The sequence below is a fragment of the Embiotoca jacksoni genome, unplaced genomic scaffold (genome assembly GCF_022577435.1).
Source record: "Embiotoca jacksoni isolate LCO1_2020_lvr unplaced genomic scaffold, fEmbJac1.0.p SCAF_4, whole genome shotgun sequence".
Lineage (NCBI taxonomy): Eukaryota > Metazoa > Chordata > Actinopteri > Embiotocidae > Embiotoca > Embiotoca jacksoni.
The window spans coordinates 19,465,677-19,491,304 of NW_027185392.1; the positions used below are offsets into that span (position 1 = coordinate 19,465,677).

Genomic DNA, 25,628 nt, shown 5'->3' on the forward strand with positions numbered 1-25,628 from the left:
CGCACACACACACACACACACACACACACACACATCACAGTGCTCCGGTAGCAGAGTCCGTCTAGCCCCGGTGACCTGGCTGAACTCTGGCTCACCCTCACTGGTTCATTACACCACACAACCTCACACCCAGATGCCTATTGGCTGCTGGACCAAACCATAAGGTCATGACTTACAGGTGAACAGAACAGAAACATTGCAAAAAAGAAGTGATTGAAAGGACAAACTTCATTATTTAATTACAACAGAAGGATAATGGGATGTTTCAGAAGAAAGGAGATGGATGACAATGTATTTTGCACCGCTGTTTGGTGGAAAACCGAAGACAAAACGTAACTTTAGAGGAACCAAGATAAAATAAAAAAAAACAGTCTGGATTTTATCTTGATGACAATGTAGATTTGACACTAAATCGTGAATGTTGAAAGAGTTTTGTCAGCAAAACTGCTGAGAGAATTTTCTTAGTCCACAGAAGAGTATCTCAGGACAGGAGAGGCAGCAGCCAATCAGTGACTCTTAAGGATAAGTCCTGCTTATCATAACATACGGCTTATTTTCATTCCAGTCACTAATAACATCATTGTACTGACAAGCTCTGCGACCATGGCAGCATTGTTGGCTTGTTTATGACCTTCCTTATTGTCTGAGTGCTTGTGTTGCTTGCATTGTTGAACTTTGTTGTAGCGATGTCGCTCTGAACAAAACAAATATTTTGGGGAGTCCAACGTAGTCACTGACAACTGATAGAAATGATGTCCCAAGGTAAGAAAATAAATCCCCAGTTGCAATAAACTGGAATTTTCCTTGAAACAAAGAGCAACTCTCATGACCAAATTGATCATTTCTGACTCAGTCACTGTGCAAAATCTGATCTATTTATAGATAAAAAAGTGCAGCATGTTTTACATGATTTTTGCTTCTTTTTATTTATTGCACACTGATCTCTCCATCTTTCCTATCAGTGTGTTGGAACATGACTGTGAATCATCAGTACACACCCTGTGGGTATGGTATAAAGGTTCTTTTCTTTAACTTTTTTTCTTGTGTTTTAGATTTTGGGAAACATAAAATACTTAAGTAAACGTAAAAGTACGATAAAAATAGTTATATTGAGTTTTAAAAAAGAAAATATGAAATTTGCCATATCTATAGTCAAACTATCTCACCAAAATCACAACTTCAAGTTTTTCTGGTGATAACAGTGAATTGGATTCACAATCTTCACGGCATATTTGTCATATCCAGGCAGTCTTAAAGTGTTTGTTTATGTAGCTTGAGGCCTGCTAAAGGCCTCGCTGAGTCATCATACTTAAAGAAGAGAATCTGCTGACCGAATTAGCTTCGCAGGGGAACTCCCGTTATACAACAGTGACATTTAAACTGCCTCTCTGTCTTAAATTATCTTTATGACAGGTCTGTGTAGCTGTCTCTGTATCTCTGCTTCTATATTTTTCTGTTGTATTTGTTTAAGGCCTGATGTTTCATGACACATATTCCAGTTTTATATTTTTACCCTGGCTGTCTTTCCCGTCTTGACATTTCCCTGCGATGTTTCAGCTCACTGCACCTCTAACTGGGCCCTCACCTTCTCTTTCTCTCTCTCCCTCTCTGCCGTTCATCTTCTGGCCATTCCTGGACTGACACCCTCCCTTTCCTCGTCTCTCTTTCACCATACGATACCTTTCTGTTGACATGTCCGTCTGCGAGTTGCTATAGCAACCAGACATTTCTACTGACCCCTGCCTTTGCTTTGCGTGACAGCGCTGCAGGAGGTGCAGTCGTAGTCTACCGTGCAAGTCCCTGCACACACAGCTAAACACATATGTATTCTTATTATGCATGCACTCACATGTCGGTTTACAGATGCATGCACAGTCAAATGCAAAGAGATCACTGCAGACAAAACAATCCTTGAACATTTTTATTTTATATTAAAAATAACATTCATTACAGTAACAGTTGTACAACCAATAATTATAATCTGAAACATGTTTGCAACAATAATTACACTTGAGAACCAGAGGACTTCCTCCTTTTTTTTTTTAAATAAGTTAAGAAATAAAGTTTTCCTTTTTCCTCTGGAAATCACTTTCTAAAAGCATTTATACAATACAGTGTTGGCTATAACTGGCTCACTGTGGTCTCTAAAAGCCAGGTCTTTCAGACTTGCTGTAATGTGGATATTCATAGCGTGTTATCTAAGCAGGCATTTAGTTGTCATTCATTCCATTTTGATCTGGCAGTAGTACAAAATGAGCAGGTTATTGATATTTTCCAGTACATTTAGCTACAGTACACAGTAGAGCACTTCTCTGAAGTCAGTGTAGTATGATCAGTGTATGGCTACTCCAGTGTTAAGATAATGTTAGACTCAGGCAGTTTTAGGATAACAGTAAAGGTTTGGCATTGAGGCCTGAGCTGCACTCTCCAGTTTCCAGTTACCGTCCCAGTGTAGAAATCCAGTTCTCCACATCTCCAGTTTCAACATGAGCTCCTCGTTTAGCCCCAAATAAGTCGACCTGAAAGTCCAAGTCAGATTCTCCTTTTGCTGAACAATAAGTTAGAAGTCAAACGTGTTAAAGTAGCCACTCAATGGCTGCCAACTGTAAGAAGAGACCACACGTCCATCTTTCTTTCTGCATCTCATGCGTGTCCCTCGATCCACGTTGATGGGATTTGTGGTCCAAACAAATGAAATCCAGTGTTTAGCATGATAAATATCCTCTAGTCTGAGGTGTCCATAAGATTGCACTTTTATTAAATCCACAACGCTGGATGTTCTGTGGCATCTCCGGAGCAGGAAAGGTGTCATTCTGTAAAGCTGTCCATTGGAAACAGTTCACCACTTCAGCTCCATCAGCAATGGTTCTAGATGAAAGCTTTTGGTTAGCTTCACCGCCACCTGTTAGAGAAAGATAAATCCACAAGTTATACATGTTCATTTATAATATTTAACACATTAAATGATTTAATTGTGTAGCCCTGTCGACATATAATGTATTATCACTGTGTACTCCCACTTCTTCTGTTTCTCTTTATTACATTACATTACATTTAGCTGACGCTTTTATCCAAAGTGACTTACAATAAGTGCATTTCAACCATGAGGGTGCAAAACCCAGAACAACAGGAATCAAGAAAATACAATTTCTTCAAGAAGGCCGAACTACAAAGTGCTATCAGTAAGTGCCATTTTATCTTTTATCTTTATGTGTTTTGGCAGTTAGATATTACAAATCTGATGTTGTGATTGCTGATTCACGGGAATACATAAAACATTAATCCGAAACATTATTACACAAAGATTCCTTTATCACTCATCTTTGGCACAACAGAGGTTGGAAGCAAGAGGAAACTTTTAATAGCTGCAGTGGCAGCATGATTTCTGACTTAATTTGTCAATTTGCCATTTACTTGGAGAGAACAGTAACATTATTTACTACAATGATGGAGAAATGTACTTTTCTTCAGGGCTTTTAGGAAGATCAGAGATAATATTTTCCCTTTATCGGCTAGGAATTCAAAGGTTAAAATTACTTCTGCACGAACAGTTATAACCATCGTCCTCATGTTAAACGACATGCTACCCTTTTCAAGATACCCCCTGATGCCTGAAGTTCACCTCCTCCTTCCATCCTCTTACATGCTCTTTCCACTCACCTTCAGCTCTACATGATCATGGCTCTCATGGCTGCTTTGCTGATCCGTTTGCGGTGTTTTCTCCTGCGGCGAGGCGAAGCAGGTCTGAACGGGGCCCGACGGGCTGCTGGCGACACGGGAGCCGCTGTAGAGAATGCTGTAAGAGTATCAGAACAGAAATTAAATTAGACACTGCAGTTGTAGCTATGAGGTTGTTGTTTTTTTTATAGATTATATCCTTCCTTAATATACATTGAAATCTGAGACGTGACAAAAACAAGAAGTGATGTGACATTCTTATACCATTATGAAAAGTTGCATAGCTATGAAATCAAAGCATCTGACGTTGACACCAAAGACTGGGTTTTTTTGTCCTGTTTCACAGTTAATATTATTTTTTTTCTATTTTACTATGAAAGGAAATAGTTTTAGTTTCCTAAACTTAGGAAAACAAGTGATGCTCATGTGTCAGTTTGGATTCCAAATCAGCAAAATACTTATGTGGGTTTATTTGAAGTGTAGTTTAGCATCAGGAATACTGTCCATGTAGTCCCATGAACACTGATTATGTATACAATATAAAAATAAAAAAGGGAACTAAGTAATCAGTTTCATCCTGGGTTCAACAGTAGTATCTAATGAAGAGAAATAAAGGATAAACGCTGGGTGTGGAACTCCTCTAGTGGCTCTAACCGGACCCCGAAGGGCACCTGATAACCTTGGAGCCCGTGTAACACAGCATGTGGCTGCATGAAGGTCGGAGTCCAACACCAAGCAGTGGGAAGTCGAGCCCTGTGACTGCGAAGCTCTCACGGGGTCGAGGAAGAATGGCAGGACACATGTGGCCATGTTGTTTAGTCATACATGTGCGGTGAGCTGCTTCCTGCCTGGGAAGCTCGCACCGATTCTCTCAAACCAAAAGTACAATACATGTTCCAGCACAGAGACAATACACATGGCCGAGGTCTTGGAGTGTAGCGGTGGCAGCAGTACGTTAGTGCTCCACACTGTATCAGAGAATCCCACATTCACTGCTGTGCAATTTTCTAAACTATTCCTTTTGGCTTGGAGCGATACAGGTGCACCGTGCACGTTGAACATAGCCAGCATCTGTGTATGTCTGTATGTATTTCAACACAGGATTTCAACCCTCTGATGAAAAGGAAGTATTTTTATAGTGGAGTGATCATAATTCAAATTATAGGCTTGTTTTACGGCTGATATAAACACACCTTTAAGAGTTTTACAAAAGCAGCTGCTGTTGGAAGTGTGACTGATTTGAAAGACCAGTTCATCAACTTTAGAGGAATCACAGGTCGAAGGTCTTTATTATTACATTTTGTTTTCAAGCATCCGTTTTTAATTTCAGTGGTAAGAGGCCCCTTTTATGGATTGTAACAAACTTTTGTTACTAGTTTTTTATATTTTAGTGGAATGATAGTAACATTTTTTTTGTTCCATTATTTGGGAAAAAAAAAAAAAGATATAAGAAGACGCTTTTTGGCTAAAAGTTTCATATTTTAAATGTGTAAATATGTCTATGTATGACATATTGCCATGTTTTTAGATACAAACCTACTCCAGCACATTACTTTTAATGGAGTGACATCATGACTACTTTTAAAAGCATTCTATCCACTGAGATTCAAAACAAACCTTCATCACACACACACACACACACACACACACACACACACACACACACACACACACACACACACACACATGCTCACCCATTTGATACATACCTGTTTTAAATGTGGTTGGCTTTGGTCTTTGCTGAGGATGATGCGGATGAAGATGAGTCTGCTTATCCGGCTCCCTCTGTACCATCTCCAGAACTTTCTGTCTCCTCTCCGCCTCCGTTAAACGACCATCCTCACTGGTCACGTTAGAGTATTTTTCCTTCCCCTGATTGGCCACCCGTGCCAGCTCTGCAGCGGCCGAGTCCCCGCTGTTGGCCGACCCACTTTCCTCCCTCACGTTCCCTTCTTTCTGACTGACTGTTTCAGCCTCAGTCTGTTTGTGATTTGTGACCTGTGTACTTTTTTGGCTGGTCACTGAGTCTTTTTGAACGGTGGGGGGAGGAGGAGTGGGGTTTTCACCTCCTTTGGACGGCTGTGTGGGGCTGACAGGTGGGGAGGCGCTGTCTGATTGAGGGGCGTTGAGTCGATACTGCGTCCTCAGCTCTTGGTCCTCCGCTCCTTCATGGTTGTACTGCTGTGGATAATGCGGCTGGTGGTGATACTGATACTGCTGCTGATACTGCTGTCTCTGCTGATGCTGTAACAACTGTTGTTGCCTCTGTGCGTGATCAGGATGATGCACTTCGCCACCGCTGGTTGATACGTGCACACCGCTTTCCTCCCGGCTCCCGTCATACCCGCTCCCGTGCCCCACCGGCTGCGTACTTCCCCTGACGCTGTGCTCCGCCCTCGCTTCGGATGGCCAGCTGCTGACCGATCCGAGCAGCCCGGAGATCGTCTGGTGAACTCCTGCCTGCACGTGTGTGGGTGCCTGATGCACCTTAGGCTGAGTCCAATGCACCAGCTGGGTGTAACTGCCCTGCTGCCACTGCCTCGCCACCGGCTCGCGCTCCTCAGGGTGGTAATGCTGCTGGTTGTGCTTTAGGTCGTCGTGGCGATGGAGGTCAGCCTTGGAGGTCTGAGTCTTGGGTGAGGCAGGGTGAACAGGCCGGGGAAGGGACAGGGGGAGGTGGGAGGATGGGGGTTGTTGTTGTGGTGGAGGTAAAGGCGGATTGGGGTTGGTCTGAGTGGAGGAACGAGGGACAGACGAGGAGGAGGAAGGTGAAGAGGGCGATGAGGGGGATTGGCACCTGCAGCTCACGTGATCTTCCACTGAGATGATGGCTTTGTCATAGTGGGCTTTCCTGTTTATGTACTGGATCTTTATCACCTGGAAAAAAAGGTAGAAAGACCAAAAACATTAACATCAGTAAAAAAATCTGTAAAGTTTGGAGTCCAGACATGATTGAAAATCTAACAGGAAACATGAAAAGAGATGCTCCATTGTTACATTTTGTTTCTGATCATGCTCCGTGTGCAGTGCAGCATGTTGTGTATTGAGTAGCAAAAGACCTGACCTTTCACGTAAAGAATCTGGTTCTGCTCGTTAATTCCCAATGTCTACCAGAAGCATATAAATCCTTTGGAGCAATAACATTAGAATTATAAAACAGAGCTTTGGGAAACCTTCGTGCTAATCTGACCTCAAATCGGCTCCTATATTGTGATTATAATTAAGATGTCTGTCTGGTGTCTTTAAACATGCATGCAAAAGCATATAATCAAATCTGATCTCAGGACATTTCAGATCTGAAATACATGTATTCAAACTCTTGCTTAGATGAGAAGATTGACATTGTTCTGGTGTCTGTCCGTCATACAGATGAGGTCACAGTCATCAGCCGCTCAGCTTAACTCATCATGAAGACTGGAAACAAAGTGAAATGACAACAAACCCACCTAACTCCATATCGAAACCAACTAATTAACAAGTAGGCTTCATTTCATTCGTCATTACGATTGTTCAGCCAAGAAAAGTAAATATCTGGAATTTGTGCTGGTTGCTTGGCAACTATGCTAGCCAAGAAATAGTCCGGGCTATAACCTTCTGCAAAGTGGTGGACTGATGTTTGACACTTTGGTTTTCAAAGATAGCGATGGACAAATCTTTTTTTTTAGACTACCCGTGGGGATAAAGCTCTTCACGCAGCCTCTCTTCAAACTGATCATTCATTTTGGTTTTCCAGTACATGTGCAGTTGGTGCCCTTGTAGCTTTGTGGCTGCATCGACAAATCTGTGCAGTCACAACAAATTGGAGGTACGTAGATGTCCACACGCAGCCATGTCCACCCTCTGATAATGAAATTTACATCACACAGTACCTTTCGTACTTCTGGATATGGAAAGTACAATACCGACATTACAGTGCATTGCTAATTCCATGCTGAAGCCCTGATTGCCATGTTAAGGAATTCTTCCCATTTACTGTACCCAGATGATTAAATCCTGTTTTAATGGCAGCTGTATGAACTGTGTACCTGCAGGTATCGGCTGGCGGTGACTGTGGGAACACACTGCAGCAGCCTGGTGTTGCAGCAGCCCGAACATCGCTGCACCTCCACGCATGGCGGCCACAGCAGGAAGTTGGCATTGCGGCGATCCAGCATGGACCTCGTTACTTCCATCACCTCGGTTCGAACTTTACAGGCTGCCTGCTGGGCCGGCGGAGCCTCCACTGTTAGGAGGGAGAGCAGAGGGTGAGTTTTGGTAGAAACAAAAAGGGATAAAGGAAAGGGACACAAATAGATGTGGTACCTACCAAGACTTCTAATGTATCGACCATGGGTGTTGTTTGTCAGAAAATCATGCTCATCCTCGTCCTCTTCTAAAAGAGAAAGAAGGAAGGGAGATTGGAGGGATGAGAGTCAATAAAGTGAACTTAATATTTTCCAACTTTTATCTGAAAGCATGAAGGAGCCCTTTTATAAGCAACAGAAGTCTGTAAAACACGTGAGGCTGTCGGGGCAGTTTTTAGCCGAGCTCATTGTTCACCGCACAAAGGAAGCCATTTTTTCTCCTCCTAAAACAATTAGGCTATTTTCTACCACAATTTGTCTCGCTGCCGTCAAGAATACTGTTGAGGAGAGATATGAGTTGTTAAATATAGCTCATGCATGGATGTGTGTGTGTGTGTGTGTGTGTGTGTGTGTGTGTGTGTGTGTGTGTGTGTGTGTGTGTGTGTGTGTGTGTGTGTGTGTGTGTGTGTGTGTTTGCACTCTCACATATGTTATAATTTCATACTGTAGCCCCTAAATCCTAATTATATTCCTGGTGTAGATTGTTTTGGGTCGCTCTGTGTTATATGCAATACGCAAATGCATGAGGCGTTATTTGGTTGCCTGTTAGCCTTAATTAACTTCCCGGTGTGGACAGAGAACAGTTACATATTGTTCTCAGAGGTTACTTTCTAAATATATGTGTTTTTATCTGTGTCCAAATTTTTTGTGAGACTGATTTCTTTCTTCCTTTTTCCTATGAACATGGGACCCATTTAATTCTATTAAAGCCGATTAAAGATCCTTCGGTAAAATCAACTTACAGAACATTTGTGCTCAACGTTTTCAGAATGACCATGTAAATATAAAATATTTACAAGATGATAAAATGCACATTAAAGGAAACTTTGATTGTTGCCCAGGGGAGGAAAAATGCAAAAACATGAACTGAACTGGTGAAGTAAAAGAAGAAAGTTACGCTAGCAGCTCTGTGAGGCTGCAGTTTGGCAAAACGATCCTGCTAATGTCAACTTGCTATAATGCTCAGAGCAACAATGCTAACATCCTGGTATCATCAATTATCAGGAATCAAAAGAGTTATTGTAATTTATCCTGAGTGTTACAATGAAGGTTGAAACAAATGCCGTGGAAATTCATACTATATATGTTAGGTTTTCAAGACAATAGCACAAGGTAACAATAAATGCACTAGGATTAATCCTCTGGGAACCATTAATGTCTGATTCATCCAATAGTAGTTGAGTTACTTCAGTTTGGATCTAAGGGGTGGATCAAGGTTGCTATCCATAAAGTCAAGTGAAAAAATGAGAACAAAGAACAGGGTATTGTGGAAAAAAAACACTGAGAACAAAAATAACCATAAAATGAATCATGCATGTGCTTCTTCGTCTCAGACCCTTGATAAAGTCATTAAAACTTCAAAACAAACATTCTTCAGCTCAAAAAAAGAAGAAAAAAAGTTTATTATGGATAAAACACACTTTGAGTCACTTCCTCGTGCTCTGTTACTGAACATCCTTCCCTCTGCTGGTTCCTCTCTGTGGTCGCTGTTATGTCGCCGTGTTATTTATGCATTATGGAATGATCAAAGAGCTGTCTATTAATATATGTATGTGTGACTTGGTTCCTCTGAAGGATAGGATCATAATGAATTTTTTAATCACCCACCGATCTGCGTCATGCATGGGTTTGTTTGGACTCGATTTGGTGAAGAAGGTGTGGAGAAGGGTGGTATCTGTCTGTCACACACACACACACACACACACACACACACACACACACACACACACACACACACACACACACACACACATATATATTTATAATCCAAAACCTGGGGAGGAATCCAGAGCAGGAGAACAATGCAATGACCTTGTGTGCAGGTTTCTCTCTGTTTCAGTTTGTCCAATGCACAAGGTCACTGCTTCTCTCACTCTCTGGTTCATCACTCCTGCTGCTGTCTTGGATAAATATTGCCTTTACATGGAGCTTGGAATGTACGCTGATACTCTCTCGCACCACATTCCCATTTGTTCAGGGCTCTGTCAACACACCCACATGCTTACCTCCTACACGTCTGTGTTATTAAAGTCTGTAAGTGTGTGTGTGTGCATGTGTGTGAATGGTTATCTTTGGTACCTATTGCATTGGTCTCCTGCTGTAGTAACAGCTTCAGGTCTTCCACAGAGGAGATGGGAGAGTCCCTCACCAGGTCGACCAATGATGGCGGGAGCGGGTCACCCTGTGGACACAGACACAGACGGTTGCAATATATTTTGTACTCACAACTTGTATTATAAGGTAAGTCATTAAATATTTGGGTCTGATTGGAGGAAAATGAATCAGTAGCTGTGTCCCAGTTCAGGGGTCGGATCTGCCAAAAATATGTACTTTTTGACCCAATTTGACTTCCTTATCACTTGCTCAACAGTTGTAAGAGATCCTATGCAAAGTGACATCACTCGAGGCAACTTATCAGACTTCACACAGCTCCCAGTGAAGCAATAAAAAGGCTCTGACGTATACACGAGTTCTCCCCTAGATCTGTAAATAGAGTTTGCTATGTAAAATCCGTGGAGTTCCCAGAGGCGATTCCTCTAAATTCAAATGACTAAGTCAGTAAGTGATTATAAAGCCTATCAGGGTATTTCAGCCTCTTCAATTAAAAAGAAAACTGCAAAAATGGAGACCAATTTTTTTTTCTCCTAATTTAGATATTTTGTCGGTCACAGCCAACAGAAAAATGAATGTCACTGTTCATTTTTCAGTCATCTGGTATTACTGTAATACCAGATGAGTTTTATATTTCTATAAAACTCCTGTTTCAATAAACTTGTCCCAGTGTATCACTGCTAAACTTAAACCATGAATTCAAATCGCTGTTAGAGGCTGCGTGTCTTATTTGGGAGAGAAGTCCAGGGGTCAGACCCTGAACTGTGACATAGTTGTTTCAAACGGGCAGGGAGTGGCCACTTATTAGAGGAGTGAACTCGTTCACTGTATGTGGAAAAAACAGTTAGGTCCACCACATATACACAACAGAATACATGGGTTTCTTAGGACTAGGTTAGGATTGTTAGGATATGAGGATTGCAATGAAATTGAACAGCAGAAGAACAAACATTTGAATACCTTCATCATCAGAAAGATTGATAATTTGTTTTGTTTTTCTTATTAATCTTTTAAGTTTAAACCATTTTTGTGAACTACAAAGAGAATGTGCGCTGGAGAAAGCAAGCCATGAGGACAAAGAAAGAGAGATGCAGAGAAAAAGAAAAAGGGCTGGTGGAGAATATCTTTGTCCTTGATCTCCAGTCTAAACTTGCTCCAGTTTCACTTCCTCCTTCAGAGGAAATGATGGTTGTGGTTGGTGTTTGCTGCTGCTGTTCTCACTCTCTCTCTGTATGTTTACCCACAAACACCACTTTTGTTTTCTCTCTCTCTTTCTCACTCTGTATCAATCTATCTCGTCCATTGTTGTTCTTTGAATCCAGTTGCAGTTCAGTAGCCTGAAATCCTGCTGTGGCACCAAGGAAAATATATATATTTTTTTTTATTTTTTTTCAAGATTCTTATAAAAAAATGTTGGAGGGGAAAAAGTTGTGAAATGTATAATCCTTTGTCTGTTATAAAACACAAAATTATGTAAGTAATTTAATTAACAGTCAAGAAAAAGAAAAGACTTGATATTTAATTAACTTTTAATGGATGCCATTGCAGGAATTCATTATGGATTCAGTGTGGCTCTTTTTCAGGAAATGACTCCTGCGGTTACGTTATGAAGATCAAAGGCAGATGACGCCCAAATCTGTGGCACATTTTGCTTTGGTTGGCTGTAAGTTGATTGAGCAGTTGAAGCAACATTTGATACAGTCACATGTCAGAGAGATGCTAAAACAAATTAAGGAGTGTTGAGGGTAAGTCTCAGAGAGAGAAGAGAAAAGGAAAGGCATTCATCTTCTGACTTTGATAAAGATACAAAATATTCAATCACATAACATGTTTACAGTATCCCAATTAAACATTTCATCACCAGTAATGTTGAAGGTATAGGTCTCATTCCCTAAAGATGGGATGAAACAAGTCTTAATCTAGCAAACACAGCTAGTCAAAGGTTTTTTTTTTTAGATTTGAACTTATGCATTGACACGACATAGATTTATTTCTCTACAGGTTTTTTTTCTTTTCTTTTTTTGATATGGTAACAGGTTTTCCTTAGAGTTCTTCTACTCCTCCCCCTGTTCCAAAGTTGTGGAGGCTGCGAATGATTTTAGTGGAAAAACGTCTTACTGAAAAGGTGTTAGATGACATCTTAAAATTTGCACCTTATTGGTGACAGAGTGCACACATCAATAAACATTTTCTGGTAGATGTTTGTGGTATGTTTGGTTAAATCTTACATCTGTTCAGCCACTCTGAAAGGGCCGACCCATCAGGGACCAGTGGAGGTGGCTAAGGACAATGACAATGTCCCAACAATGGCAGCGGTGGCATGGTTTTGGTGCACAACATACAGTAGGCTACATGATGGTCAATGCTGATTGAACAAAGGTTGCTGCAGTAGTTTCAAAATTAACCCGAGGTCTCTACGTCCATCAGGATGAAACAACTGGAAACATCCTCAATGGAGCTTTGCCAGATCTCTGTATTTCAAGCAGTGAAAGTGGGTTTGGTAATACAAGGCTAACCAATAATAACTGTCAGATGGCTAAATATACATTATATTTATGACAAGAATATGTTTCAAAACATTTTCTAAGGCTGATCACTAACTCCAAATCCATCATTTAATTTATTTTAAATGCCTTGTTGTCTCAGATTTAGTATGTTGTATTCCATGGCCCTCTAAATTCATTCCACCATCTAGCTTTATCCTCTCTCTTCTCTGTCTGTCTGCGTTGTGGGCGGTGATGGCTCAGGACACCTGGATGACTTTCACGAGCCATTGGCTGACCCAGTTAAGCAAACACACACACACACACACACACACACACACACACACACACACACACACACACACACACACACACACACACACACACACACACACACTCCCCCTCTTTACACACACACACTCCCCCTCTTTTCCCCTTTACATACAGATGCTTAACTGTCCGCCCAATTTATCCAGAGAGTCACATGCGTGCACACAAACACAGAGACACTGAGACAGTTTTCACTCTGCAACAATCTATCATTACAGTCCAATTACAAACACACACAAGAACACACACACATACAAAGTAGAGAGTGGAACAGACAGGAAATAGTCCCTCACATGGACAAGCAACAAACCGCTGGTTAAAAAAAGAACAAGAATTGGACATTAAGGTAATAACTGGTTTGAGCAACAGACCGAAGTTCCTTATTTGCCATCTAACACACACACACACATGCAAGAAGAAGTGCCCTCTTGTTTCTTCAGTCCTTCACTTATGGGTCAAAAAGACAGTCTGGTGGGATATCACCATCTACATGCAGGTCATGAAAAACACCCACACACACTGCATGGGGCCTCGGAGGAAGCCTGGAAGGCAAAGAGATTGTATGGAATGTCTGAGGAGAAAGGTGAAGTGTAATGGAATGTAATTATGGGGCCAGCTGACTGCATGCACACACACACACACACACACACACACACACACACACATGCAATCAAACAGACGCACAGACAAAAAGTAAACACACACAAAAACAGTGAATCGATGTGTGTGACCAGTGACTCATAATCACACCGCAGTGTCACAACACATGCCTTCTTTCATCAAAGGTATGGCGGACTGCCAACTCTGCTGCAGAAAACTAGACTGAGCTCAGTGGGTTACTCTCTCACTTACACACACATACACACACCAGCAGGACAGATACACACACCACACACTCCCACCTCTGGCTGCAGAGATGAGGGTAGGGATGATGGATGGAGAGACGACAGAGGAGAGGAGCAGAGAGGGAAACAGGAGAAGAGTCGAGACAAAAAGATAAAGAGGAAGACTATGGAACAAACTGATTGCTGCAGCTTCAGTGTGATCATTACAGCAAGTGCCACTTCTGAATTTAATGACTCTAAGCAAAGCAGTAAACCCTGTGTTTGCACCGTGTGGACTAAATCCATCAAAATGCTGGCACTAAACAGCACAAAAGCTAAAATGATTGGTCAATAACTGGTCATTCAGCAGACTGACTGATCATTTAAGTCATTTTTCAAGCAAAAATCACTCATGAGCTGCTGCTTTTCTTTGTTTTAGTACACTTAATATCATTTGATTTTGGACTCATCCAGTGAGAGTAATTACAAAAACCCTGTCAACATGAGCTTACCTTGTTGTAATTGTTGATAAATGGTGGATTAATGGAATAAAAAAAACAGCACAAGACCCACAAAATGACTTTCACAATCAGCATTTGATCCATCCGGTCCAATAACATGTAAGCAATTTTTTTTTTAAAAGCATGATTGAATTATTTTATCATGTTAGTATAAGAAGTTAGCCGGCTCAATCAGCAGAATTTTCTCTAACCGTAGGGCGTGACCAGTTTCCATTCACAAGGCCGGTGTGGGAATGTCTCACCAGACACCATTAAAAAAAACTCTGTACACTGTGAAATACAGACTGATTTATCTCTGTAGGGTTAATCATTGTGTGAACTCGTTTGACATGAATCTAACAAACATTCATTGATATGTAAAATTCCTGCACTGTCGGTTTAAACAAAACAAGCCATTTTAATACCACTACCTTGGGCTTTAAGATTTTCTAACATTTTACCAACCAAATCATTATATATCTAATAGAAAATATAACAAGCTGATTTTTTTCATAATGAACATAGAGGCCCTACACAACACACAGACAAGACTGGAAATTCATGAAGTAGTTCAGGTTTTCACTGAGGTTTAGATTTGCTATGAAAACATTCAAAGTGATTGGGATAAAAAAAAAAAAAAAGTGACAAAAAAGGTCAATTAGCAACCAGTCATTTTAAGTTAGCTTTCCACGCTAGCTGATAGCTACATACCTACAGCTGCTTCAAAGTAACCGGGAGTCTGATTGGAAGCAAGGAGGCATCACTGGAGGGTTTTTACTGTGAAGCAGCTGCAGGCACATTTACAGGAGTGTTGTGGCTGGAGAGGTTGGCTCTCTGCCTAATTCAAGTTTATTTAAATTCACTGTGTATTTACAATGTTTTCTGTCTTCTCTTGCAGAATATGACAACAGTTATCTGGCATTTTGGAAAGCTGAAAGTTAATCAGAAATTATTTTTATTTTCCAGGCTTTATTTGAACTTTGGATCAATATTCCCTGGATATCTGAGCCCAGACAAAGTAATGCATATGCAATGCGATATTACTGCAAACTTTCGACCTGGTAATTTTATGTTGATTTCTACCCGCAGTGTAACTATGATGCATAAATCCAGTCTCACTTCTATCATGTATTATTATTGCATCGTCTGTTCAAACTATCCACAGACTCTCTGACTAGATTTTTTTTTTCTCTGAAACTGCACTACACAGGGCTTACAAACAAATACTCTTATGTGCCACTGCGCTTTTCCATCTGACACACATGCACGCTCAGAGGCATAACCCCCCTGCAGCACACACACAAAAACACAAGCACATATGTCCACTAACACATCTGCTGCTACACCCAGCCACGCAACCAGATGTGTGCACACACAAATACACACACTGCTGCATAGGCACACAAAGTCCATAAAATCCCTGGCAGATTAGTTGTTGTTCTTATGTAAAATGGATCAAGCCACCAGGCAGCAGAAAATCATCCCCGCTCGCCTGCAGAGACAATAGTCAGACAACAACCTGTTCAAAAGCCACCAATCAGCATTTGTGATTCAGAGGATGAAAGAACTGAGGTCTGACCTGACGTGTGAGTACTTTTGTGGATTTGACTCCAGTTCCGTTTAAGTGGATTTCAAAATGAACCGTAACAAATCTGTGTCTGTGTGTGTGTGTGTGTGTGTGTGTGTGTGTGTGTGTGTGTGTGTGTGTGTGTGTGTGTGTGTGTGTGTGTGTGTGTGTGTGTGTGTGTGTGTATTCATGCTTGTGTATTTGACAACATATTGTATAAGCAGCACGGGTTGAATGGATTACACACAACAGCTGATAGAAAATAATTTTAGCCTCGTAAATTATGATAGTTTTCTGGTTTCACTTATTACATTAACCATACTGAACCTGTAGTGACATGATTTGGCTGTATAATCTGTGTGTGTGTGAGTGTGTGTGAGGACTTTTCCTCAGACAGATGAAGCTGAACTAAAACAACCAAACATGTCTCCATGTTTGTCACGAGTGAACCACACACTATGACAAGATGAGGATTAGAGTGTCACAGAGAACTTACACGTCAACCTGACGGCGTGCCGCACTCCGGTCACATGACAGGTTACAGCTCATTTAAAATGGAAAACGATGTCAAATATCCACAATGCTGCGGCTCAACTCGTGCTGAGCATTCCAAAGTTAAACTCCCGATGAAAGGCAGTTTCCACCCAAAAAGCAAAGTGCCCTTGTGCGAGTTCTTTACCTGCAGCTCACTGTCACTAAGCACTATTGTGTTTGTAGCATCCTTTTTGTCAGTGAGTGAACTGACATTTTCTAAATATCAAGGAGCGCTTCATTTATTTGTTCCAACAGTTTCCGGATGTTGTGCCGTTTAGGAATAGATGCTAAAAGATACCCGATTAGTGATCAAAATCTGAAACAGAGCAAAGCTAAATGTAAAAACATAGGATATCCAAACACAAAGGTTAACTAAAGTGTCGGTCTGCACTGCCACTCACCACAAATGTCCAAGTGATAAAGTAGCAAAGTATGATAGTCAGATGTAACATCTAAAAAAGGGAATTTGTTCATAGTGTATAGTTGGGTGTAATCATTGTGACACACCAGATATATCATAGCTCTTTCAACCATATTCACTTTATCTAAGTTTAGTAACATGTTTTTTGTTGCTGAAACATAACCAGACTGTAATCATTAGAGATGTCACATCAGAAAACACACCAACAACATTTTGTTTCATTTGGATTTGTGACTGGTGTTCAAGAGCTCATCTCATGATACATCTCAGCCACATGACCAACAAATGTTGGAGCAGGAACATGAACAAATGAGACTGTGAACGGCAGGACATTTGAGACGCTTGTGCACCATCTCATTAGGAAGCATCACACAAATGTTGTATGTTGAATATTTATGTGATGAGGAGGTGCTCCATTGTAATGAGTTCACCTACATTGAAATTAAGCAGCCTATTAAATGGTCATTATCATTTTTTAACACTCCAATAATTATGCTTCAGACCGGGAAAACTGCTTCCACTATAGGTTACATTTATTGCAATGTCTATTGACCATAATAATTATGACAGGAATAAAAGAGGAAGTCAGAGTGTGTGTAGAGAGGAGGCTGAGATTGGTTGGATGGTTTAAACCAGGTGGCAAATCATTATGATGTCACCCACTGGTTTGTGAATTGCTGTCACCATCTTGTTTTTTCTGAGTCTGAAGAGAGAAGGTGGAGCTATGGAGGAGATAACCTGACCAGTTTTGGTGCCTGACCCTAATCGAACTGCATCCTCTTCACATTGCTCAACACATTCTATAGTTACCATAACAACGGAGCTGTAGTACACCTACTGGTACCCGTTCAGACAGTTATAGACATGGCCTACGGAGCTGGCTAGGAGGTGGAGGAGGGGCCAACAAGCCGCATATATGGTCCTGATCACAACTGATAACGAACATTTGATTGCCTGATAAGATTCGAAGCAGGTGTTTGAATCACTGGTACATAGCAAAACCAAAAAACTTCACATCCGCACATACTTTTTATAATTTTGACAATCATTTCGGTCAACTAATGACTTCCAACTGGTGCAGACATCTTTTTCTGCCTGCTGGTTTATTTGGTCGACGGAAAGCTTCTGCTTAAGAAACAGGGGTCTGTTGGAAATACGGGGTTGAGCAAGGTAACTACACAAACTGCACTCCAGGGAAAACACCAACAAAAAAGGTTTCAGTCGTGAAGTGACAAAAGGAATTCTGTGCTCTGGTGTGACAATAAAAGCAGCAGCTAGGTCGATGGATTGATTTTGGCTCCAGCTGTGCAGTAGTAGTTTAACTCGTGCTGCTGGGCCACCAGTCAGGGCCCTGCCTCTCCCTTCCTCTGTGACACTCCTCACTTCAGGAGAATTACTGTCATGAAGCATGAAGATGAACCGTATAGAGAAACAGATTCCACACACTGCTGCACAGTCACAGTGCGAAAACTGGATGTGCAGGTTGTCAAACACATACACACAAACAAGTGATTCTTGTTTCCTTCTTTTTGCCATTCACACTGTTGCAGAAAACATCCACCTCACAGTTTGTAGAACCATCTGAGGGGTCATGTATGTCAAATGCTCCAACAAGCAGAGGAAACTCTTACAAGTCAAGATCACATTGTGACATGTTTGAGTCTGAACGTGAACTCAAAACATTTTTTCCTGTCATTTAAATTCATGATAGCACTTCCTTTAGAATATGCTCAGGTTATTAAAGATCAGAATGGGTACTCATGCAGAGAGAAAGATATCCTCACTGACCCCATCACAAACATTTAGATGGCAATAGGTCCGAACTAATAATTATTTCTGTCTCAACACACAAAAGATGTAGAGGAGGTACAACCAACTATTTTTGTGGCAAATTGTGTTGCCACAGATACAAAATATTTGAGCCATCAAATCACAATTGACAAAAGTAACATGAAAATGTTTTCTCTGATATTAAAAATAATTTTGGTGTTTGATTCCATTGTAATGATCCACACAGCTTTATTAAGTCCCACATCATTAATGCATCTACCCCCCAAACATCGGTCATCTGGATTTTAATCCCGTGTCTGTTAGTTTCCCCTTCCCGATTTAGAGGTCATGTTTACCGGCACATCCACCGGTCTTACCTCAGCGCTGCCGAGCCGCAGACGGGCCGCTAAAAGTGCGGCCAGCAGCAGCAGCAGGACCCAAGATCTCATGTTGCCGCCCAGCCTGAGGAGCCGCAAGCGACCGGCTGGGCATTTAGCACCTCGGAGTCCAATCCCCCGGCTGCACCGAGCCTCGTCCCGGTGTCGCGTGTGCTGGCCGCTTGTGCAAAGCACGCACTGTTAAATATCCCAAATGTGTCACTGCTTATAAACGCTGCTTGTCCAAATGTTTGCTCATGGTGACTCACACGCAGGCTAGACGTCTGACTCTGTCCATGCCGCTATTTTGAAAACTCACTACAGGAGACGTCAAAGGTATCTTACAGTGGGGCAAGTGCGTAATGCAGGTTGTTATGATACACGAAAAATGCAGCCAGTTATATCAGTATGCAATGCGAGACACACTCCTAAACCCCCCCTCAAAATGAGTAAAAATATTGTGCCAAAGTGTTCGATACGTCCATTTTCCAGACAAAATTCCAGTCAAAAATGTTCAGATTGACAGCTCCCGTTCCAAAATCGGTGTTAAATGTGACAAGTATGCAGCTTTCTGGTCATAACTGAAACCCCGCATCTCCAAAGGTCCGTGCGTAAAAGTTGGATCACCTTGGCGCTTCGTGCGTAATTCTCCGGACACGTCGCTGTAAATACAAAAGTCAGATTATTCTCATCCCAGCGCGATCCATTTCACTACAAAAAGCCCGTATGTCAACTGTACGCGTGTTAATCGACAGAGACTCTCTGTATATCCCGCACTTGTCTCTGTGTCTCTGTTCCTCCACCCGGTTTGTTCGTTCATCCGTTGGATCAGGTTGTTCTCGCTCCTCGCGCCTCTCCTCTCTGGTTCCGTCTTTAACTGTGAGCAGCTTTTCCGAATAGAAACAGGGCCTCCCTTCTGAAGTTTTATGCATCAAGTTAGGCAGACAGAGGTAGACTTGTACCGGAAATGAAATGATTTACTTTCAAAATAAAAATACAATTAAACTTCATGAACGTAATGCAATTTCCTTTCATTGATCTCTATGCTGAAACTAGATCTTTGACACCACCTTCAGACTGAACAAAACTGCAGGAGAAACATCTACTTATGGTCAATATAACATATATGGAATATAGCAACTGTAAAGCATTGTAAATCAAATAACATTCACACCTAACAGATGTTTGTCCAGATGTGATTGCTTATTAAAATACAATGTTCAGATAATTTGAAGCCCTGTGAGATGCATGTCAAATATTTTGTGACAGAGATTTTTTTCAGAGACATGATGATTCTGTATTTTCTTTATAAACAAATATTATATGTGGAAATGCTCTGATAAATTAGTAAGTTAAGACAACCATTATTATTATTGGCCTTGTTGTATGTGATGTTGTGCAACATATGCAAGTAGTGGCATTGACAGCATCATATGGAGGCAGTTTAGGCTTTTACTTTGAAACTTCCTGGCTGGAAGTCTTCATTTTAATATGGCTAAATTAACTCTGGTCCTCAAATTTGTGCCAGGGACCCTAGCCTTCTCTTCTTGAAGGCAGGTCGTGCCACCTCCTTATTAGGTGCAAGGAAACCTAAGCATACATGGGTGCTCTTAAAGGGAAAGTTTAGAGTCATGATCCAGATTATAAATAATTATGTAAATGTCATTGACCAAGAAAATGTTATCATAATGTAAAGTTTTTTTTATTCTTTACATGAAGTGATAAAGTGTTACATTATCAGTAGATATTTTGAATGTTGTATCATAGTTGTTGTGTTAGTTTCTAGTTACAGACATAATTTGAAAAAGAAAACAGCAGACAGTGATCATAGGTATTGAGGCTACCCTTTTGTTTGCCTTCTTTATTTAATATAAGAGGTTTCCATAAATGAAAAACAAGAGCAATATCCATAGGATTATATTGTAATTACTCATGAAAACACATTAAGCCTGTTTCTCGCAAAAAGTGTATTACATCATCAGTAGAATCAGTTTGTTTTATAAAGTTATGAGTCAGGGCTGAAGCAAATGGTTTTCCCAAAAACTCTAAGTATTTGTTGTAATCTGCTTGGATTATTGTTTGGGATTGAAAGGTGGGGGTTTGCAAACAGGGCCAAAACAAAGAGAATCAGAAAGTGTGGACAATCCCATGACTGCATTTCAAAATCCCTTCATTACACTGAATGACCACTCTGCAGTTTTGGTTGTGCAGACAGGGTGAACTTCATCTGTTACCATGAAGAAGAGTGATTGTTTTTAAGAATTTCTTAATTCCAGAAATATCTGGATCGAAAAATATTTGGCCAAACAAACTAGAATGTACAAATGTCAAGTATCACTGAGAATTTCCAAATGCATAAAATATTCAAACGGGGATGCTTTGTACGACTCTCAACATCACTGCTGCTCCAGGCTTACTAACGCGATAACTAGCTGACACACACATCACGACCGGCTGATTCTTATCATGTTTGTTTCATGTCTGCGTTCAGATGTAATTTGGTTTCCAAAGGGCACTGGTGTTAGAAGGTGCTGATACAGCAGGAAAACCCGTCATGCTATTATTCGACTTTGAAGATGTTCTTGTGGAGTTCAAAGGGTTTTCAAACACTACATTTTATATACAACATCTCACGATGCATTATTTCCCTCCCTCAGGTACATACAATAATCTGGAGAGCAGAAAGACATTTGCTATCGCTTTAGTTTTTGGTTCTGTTTATCTCCTTGGCTGGCCTGCAGAGTTTTGTCCTGCTCTGTCATAAATATGTTTTGTTTTAAACTGAGAAGATGCCTGACCAGAAGACAAATTGGCTCCCATTTCCAGAGTAGACAGTGAATGTTTTCCAGGAAGCTTTGTGTTTCATTTTAGGGTCACGGCTGGAAGGGTTGCCATGGAAGCCGGGGGTCACGTTAGATTCCTCCTCCCTGCAAAGGGAAGACAGAGGAAGCGGGCATTCCTGTATGGCTATTCCTGGACTACATGCACACACACACACACACACACACACACACACACACACACACACACACACAGATATCCACCAATGTAAGTGCTGACCTTTTACCTTCATGCAGTGACTGTCAGACTGAGAGGACACTCTGCTGTCACTGACAGGATGAAGGACGACCCCTCGACTCAATAATGACCTCAGTGTACATGTACAGTATGTGTGTGAGACAACTTGAAAGCATATCAGGTTTTCAGTGTTGCTCGTTGTCAGTACTCAATGTTCAGCGTGGAATTCCTGGTATGTCGGAGAGGGAAAGAGATGCACATGTGCGTGTCTCTGAGCAGGTGAAATAATGTGGAACATGTCCACAGCTTGCACAGCTGCCCATGACACAGGAAGACACGTGTGTGAACAGAGGGCCAATTTTTGTGCTATCGCAAGTCAGGGATACCACAAACAAGGGCAAAAACACAAAACAAATAGACACCAGAAAGTTGGAATGAATACAAAACATATCTTATAAAAGTTTTGCGAAATATAGAAGGTTATTGGTGAATCTATGGATCTAATATGATATGAGCATTTCTGACATTGCTTTTGCTCAATGGTTAATGCTGGTTTTATTTTAACTTTTTATTCAGACCGTGTCCGTGTCACATTTTGCTTATAGGTGTAAAAAGTATGGTGCTTTAGGTTTATTATGTAAGTTACTTAATCTACGTTATGTAAATTAAATACTTTACTTTGTGTAAATCACTTAGTTACTTTGTTTGACAGAAACGACCCTTTTCATATATGCATGTGTTTTTCATGCTAACGCAAAACAAAACGTGACACCGACACGGTATCGTCAAGTGGGCCGACAGGTATCACACACTTTAGCATGATACCTGGCTCTACATTGCCTATAAGTCCACTTGATCGTCTTTCATTAGATCCTCCATGTCTGGTAAATACCAGCATCTTTCAACCTTTATTCCACCAGTTTGTGACGCAAACTTTAAGTTTAAAATACATACTATTTGTGTTTTTAGAGGCCGAACAGCAGTGTTTTATTTTATTTTCACTGTCTGAAATCTTCTTTTCTGACCCAAAATCAAAGCTAGAAAAAGTTAAACATTATCCAACCCAGGTGTGAAGTCTGGTTTTGAAAATAATTGAAAATGTTTTGTATTCAACCACAAGACTGGCATTTCCAGTTCACCTAACTTAGTCCTAATTCTCAACTAAACCCGCGACACATCTATTGAAAAAGTAAAGATTAATAAATGAATGTGTTTTATGTATGTGTGTTCATACACATTTACTTTGTGTTAGAATCCAGATTCAGACTCACCTAATTTCAGAAACTGTAATGAATCCAGGCCAAAAAGACAAATTATTTTCCCCTGACCACACAGACAGAGAACTAATCAAAGGAGGTTTCAGACAGTGACCTTTAGTTTAAAGCAGCTCATATTGGGTTAGTCGAACTGTCTTGTCTGTCTGTTTCAGACCCTTTGAAGGTTCTGTTTTTCCAGTCTCTTTCATTCCACTTATTTATTTATTTCTAAAGAGTTTGTCACTCGCTCCCTCTTTTGCTGCACACGAGTCTGTATGAGAGTGTTAATTAACTTCCTGTCCCATATCCTGATCTAATTAATGGAGTGAATTTATCCCCCTCTCCTCTCAGCTTGCCAGCTTCCTCTTGTCACCACAGCCAGTTGCTAAATGAGGCAAACAGACGCTCTGCTCCTACCAAGGTTCAAACTCAGGTCACACGACTCAACACACGACCACGGCAGCTTGTTCTGCTGGTGTCTGGACAGTCTGTCCACATCAGGCTTTATTAAATCTGTTCTGAATCTTCTGACTGGTGATCCTTTATAAATCCCACAGTATCAATAGTCAAGAAGCTTTGGTTTCAGCTGCTGTAGTTTTATTGCCACTCTACCAACCACTCTGAGAGGAGACCAGTTATTATTTTAAAATTCAAAACAAACAAAATCTTGTTTATGCTGCCAAGTTATGTTAAGTTTGAGGCTAGTCATGTCATGAAAGCATAAGAAAACTATTCTCTGCTGTAAAACAAGACTAACTTGGAAAAAATATCATTATATTGTCAGACAAGCATTATCGCTGGAGACTCTTTAAAACGAAACAGTGACGCTTTATTTTGAAATGACATATCCACAATTTTTTAATATCTCCTCAAAACATTTATATTTCTCAGTAAAAGTTAAATTATCTTGTTTAAATTCCTAAAACACTAATACTCCTTCTTCCTCAAACATCCTGAATCTATAAATATGTAAATATATTTACTCTCAGAAGTTTGATTCCTGAATATAAGATGTCTTCACAATAAAGTCCATTCTGAGTGTGTGTGTGTGTGTGTGTGTGTGTGTGTGTGTGTGTGTGTGTGTGTGTGTGTGTGTGTGTGTGTGTGTGTGTGACCTGGAGGCTTCACATGTCCACATTACACATATCAGTATCAGTTAAATAATGGACCAGCCTCCAATCTCTTTGAGATGTCCCACATCAAAATTAGATTTTCACTGAGCAAACAGAAACTTTGCACTCTCAGCCGATAAATGAGAAAACAGAGGTGTCATTTTAAATTCTGCACATACATCACACTGTACAGTGAAGCTCAATCATTCAACTGTAGGAGTAAGAAGACGAAAACATTTTTAAGTGGAGAGGGGCTTCAAATAAAACTTAAAACTCATCAAACACAGTGATACACGCATAATGTTTAATAGACATCAACAAGTCTGGTTCCATTGCAATGTCTTGATGAATGGATGCATGAAGACGGCGTTACTTTAGCAAAAAACTACTTCAGGAAACAAAAAATTGACACAAGCATATACATACAGCATTATGATGAGAAGAACTGAGTGTCTGACTGTTTTTCTAATCAAATACACAAAAACCCTACAGGGCAGTAACAAATTAAGTGGAGCCTCACCGAGATAGATTTATCAATCTTTTCAGGTAACTGTGTTTTTGATCCCATGCACACAAAACCTTTAAATATTTAGCCAACTGGTAAAAAAAAAAAAAAAGGATTTAATTTCAATTAATTCTGGCACACCTGAATTTAAACTTTGCCTTCTGTCTCTCCAGTCACATGGACCTCTTTTTTATTTGGTCACGCCTGCTTATTGTGGACTGTATAATTAAGAGTGATTTTGAATGCTTCCTCTGCTGTCGTAATTTATAGACAACAGTTATGTTTAAAGGATCAGTACCACAACTTCAGCAGAAATCAATTGTATGTTTTTGTTTTCAATTCTTTCTTGCTGTAAATCTGCAACTGCATTTAGGTGATTAATACTCTTGTCACATTTTTCACTTAAACCCTTACTAATACAATTATTTGACACTAACCAGCTGCAAGATGCTGCTTCCTCCCCCGCTAATTCACTGTTTGGAGGCACAAACACTGAACAGGCAGTGTCTGAGACGCAGCTGCCCTTTACAGTGAAAGGGTAATCAATTCATGAGGAAAGTATGATTGTGTGATGAAGTGAATAACAATCATTTTACATAGCAAGAGAGGAATATTGTCATCATTTCATCATAAAAGGAAGAAAATAACATAAAAACGTAAGAATCTATGAAAAATGTATGCCATGAATTTATGTCAATAAGTTATATAAGTGTGAGTTGGGTAAACTTGGATCAGAGAAGTGTTTCTTCCACCCAATCCCATACGGGCTGTCCTGTCAAATGATGCTGAGAGACTCTC

General features: G+C 40.5%; 1 protein-coding gene across 1 annotated transcript; it reads right to left on the reverse strand.

The window, feature by feature from the left end:
- Window positions 1-1,906: 1,906 nt before the first annotated feature.
- pdgfba (platelet-derived growth factor beta polypeptide a) lies at window positions 1,907-19,809 on the reverse strand. Its single transcript, XM_069167677.1, has 7 exons — window positions 18,940-19,809; window positions 10,101-10,203; window positions 7,985-8,050; window positions 7,704-7,900; window positions 5,388-6,555; window positions 3,661-3,796; window positions 1,907-2,902 (listed from the first exon to the last, which is right to left on the reverse strand). Exons 1-6 carry the CDS (start codon window positions 19,009-19,011, stop codon window positions 3,669-3,671), a joined length of 1,734 nt encoding a protein of 577 aa, XP_069023778.1. The 5' UTR covers window positions 19,012-19,809; the 3' UTR covers window positions 1,907-2,902; window positions 3,661-3,668.
- Between the last annotated feature and the right edge of the window lie 5,819 nt (window positions 19,810-25,628).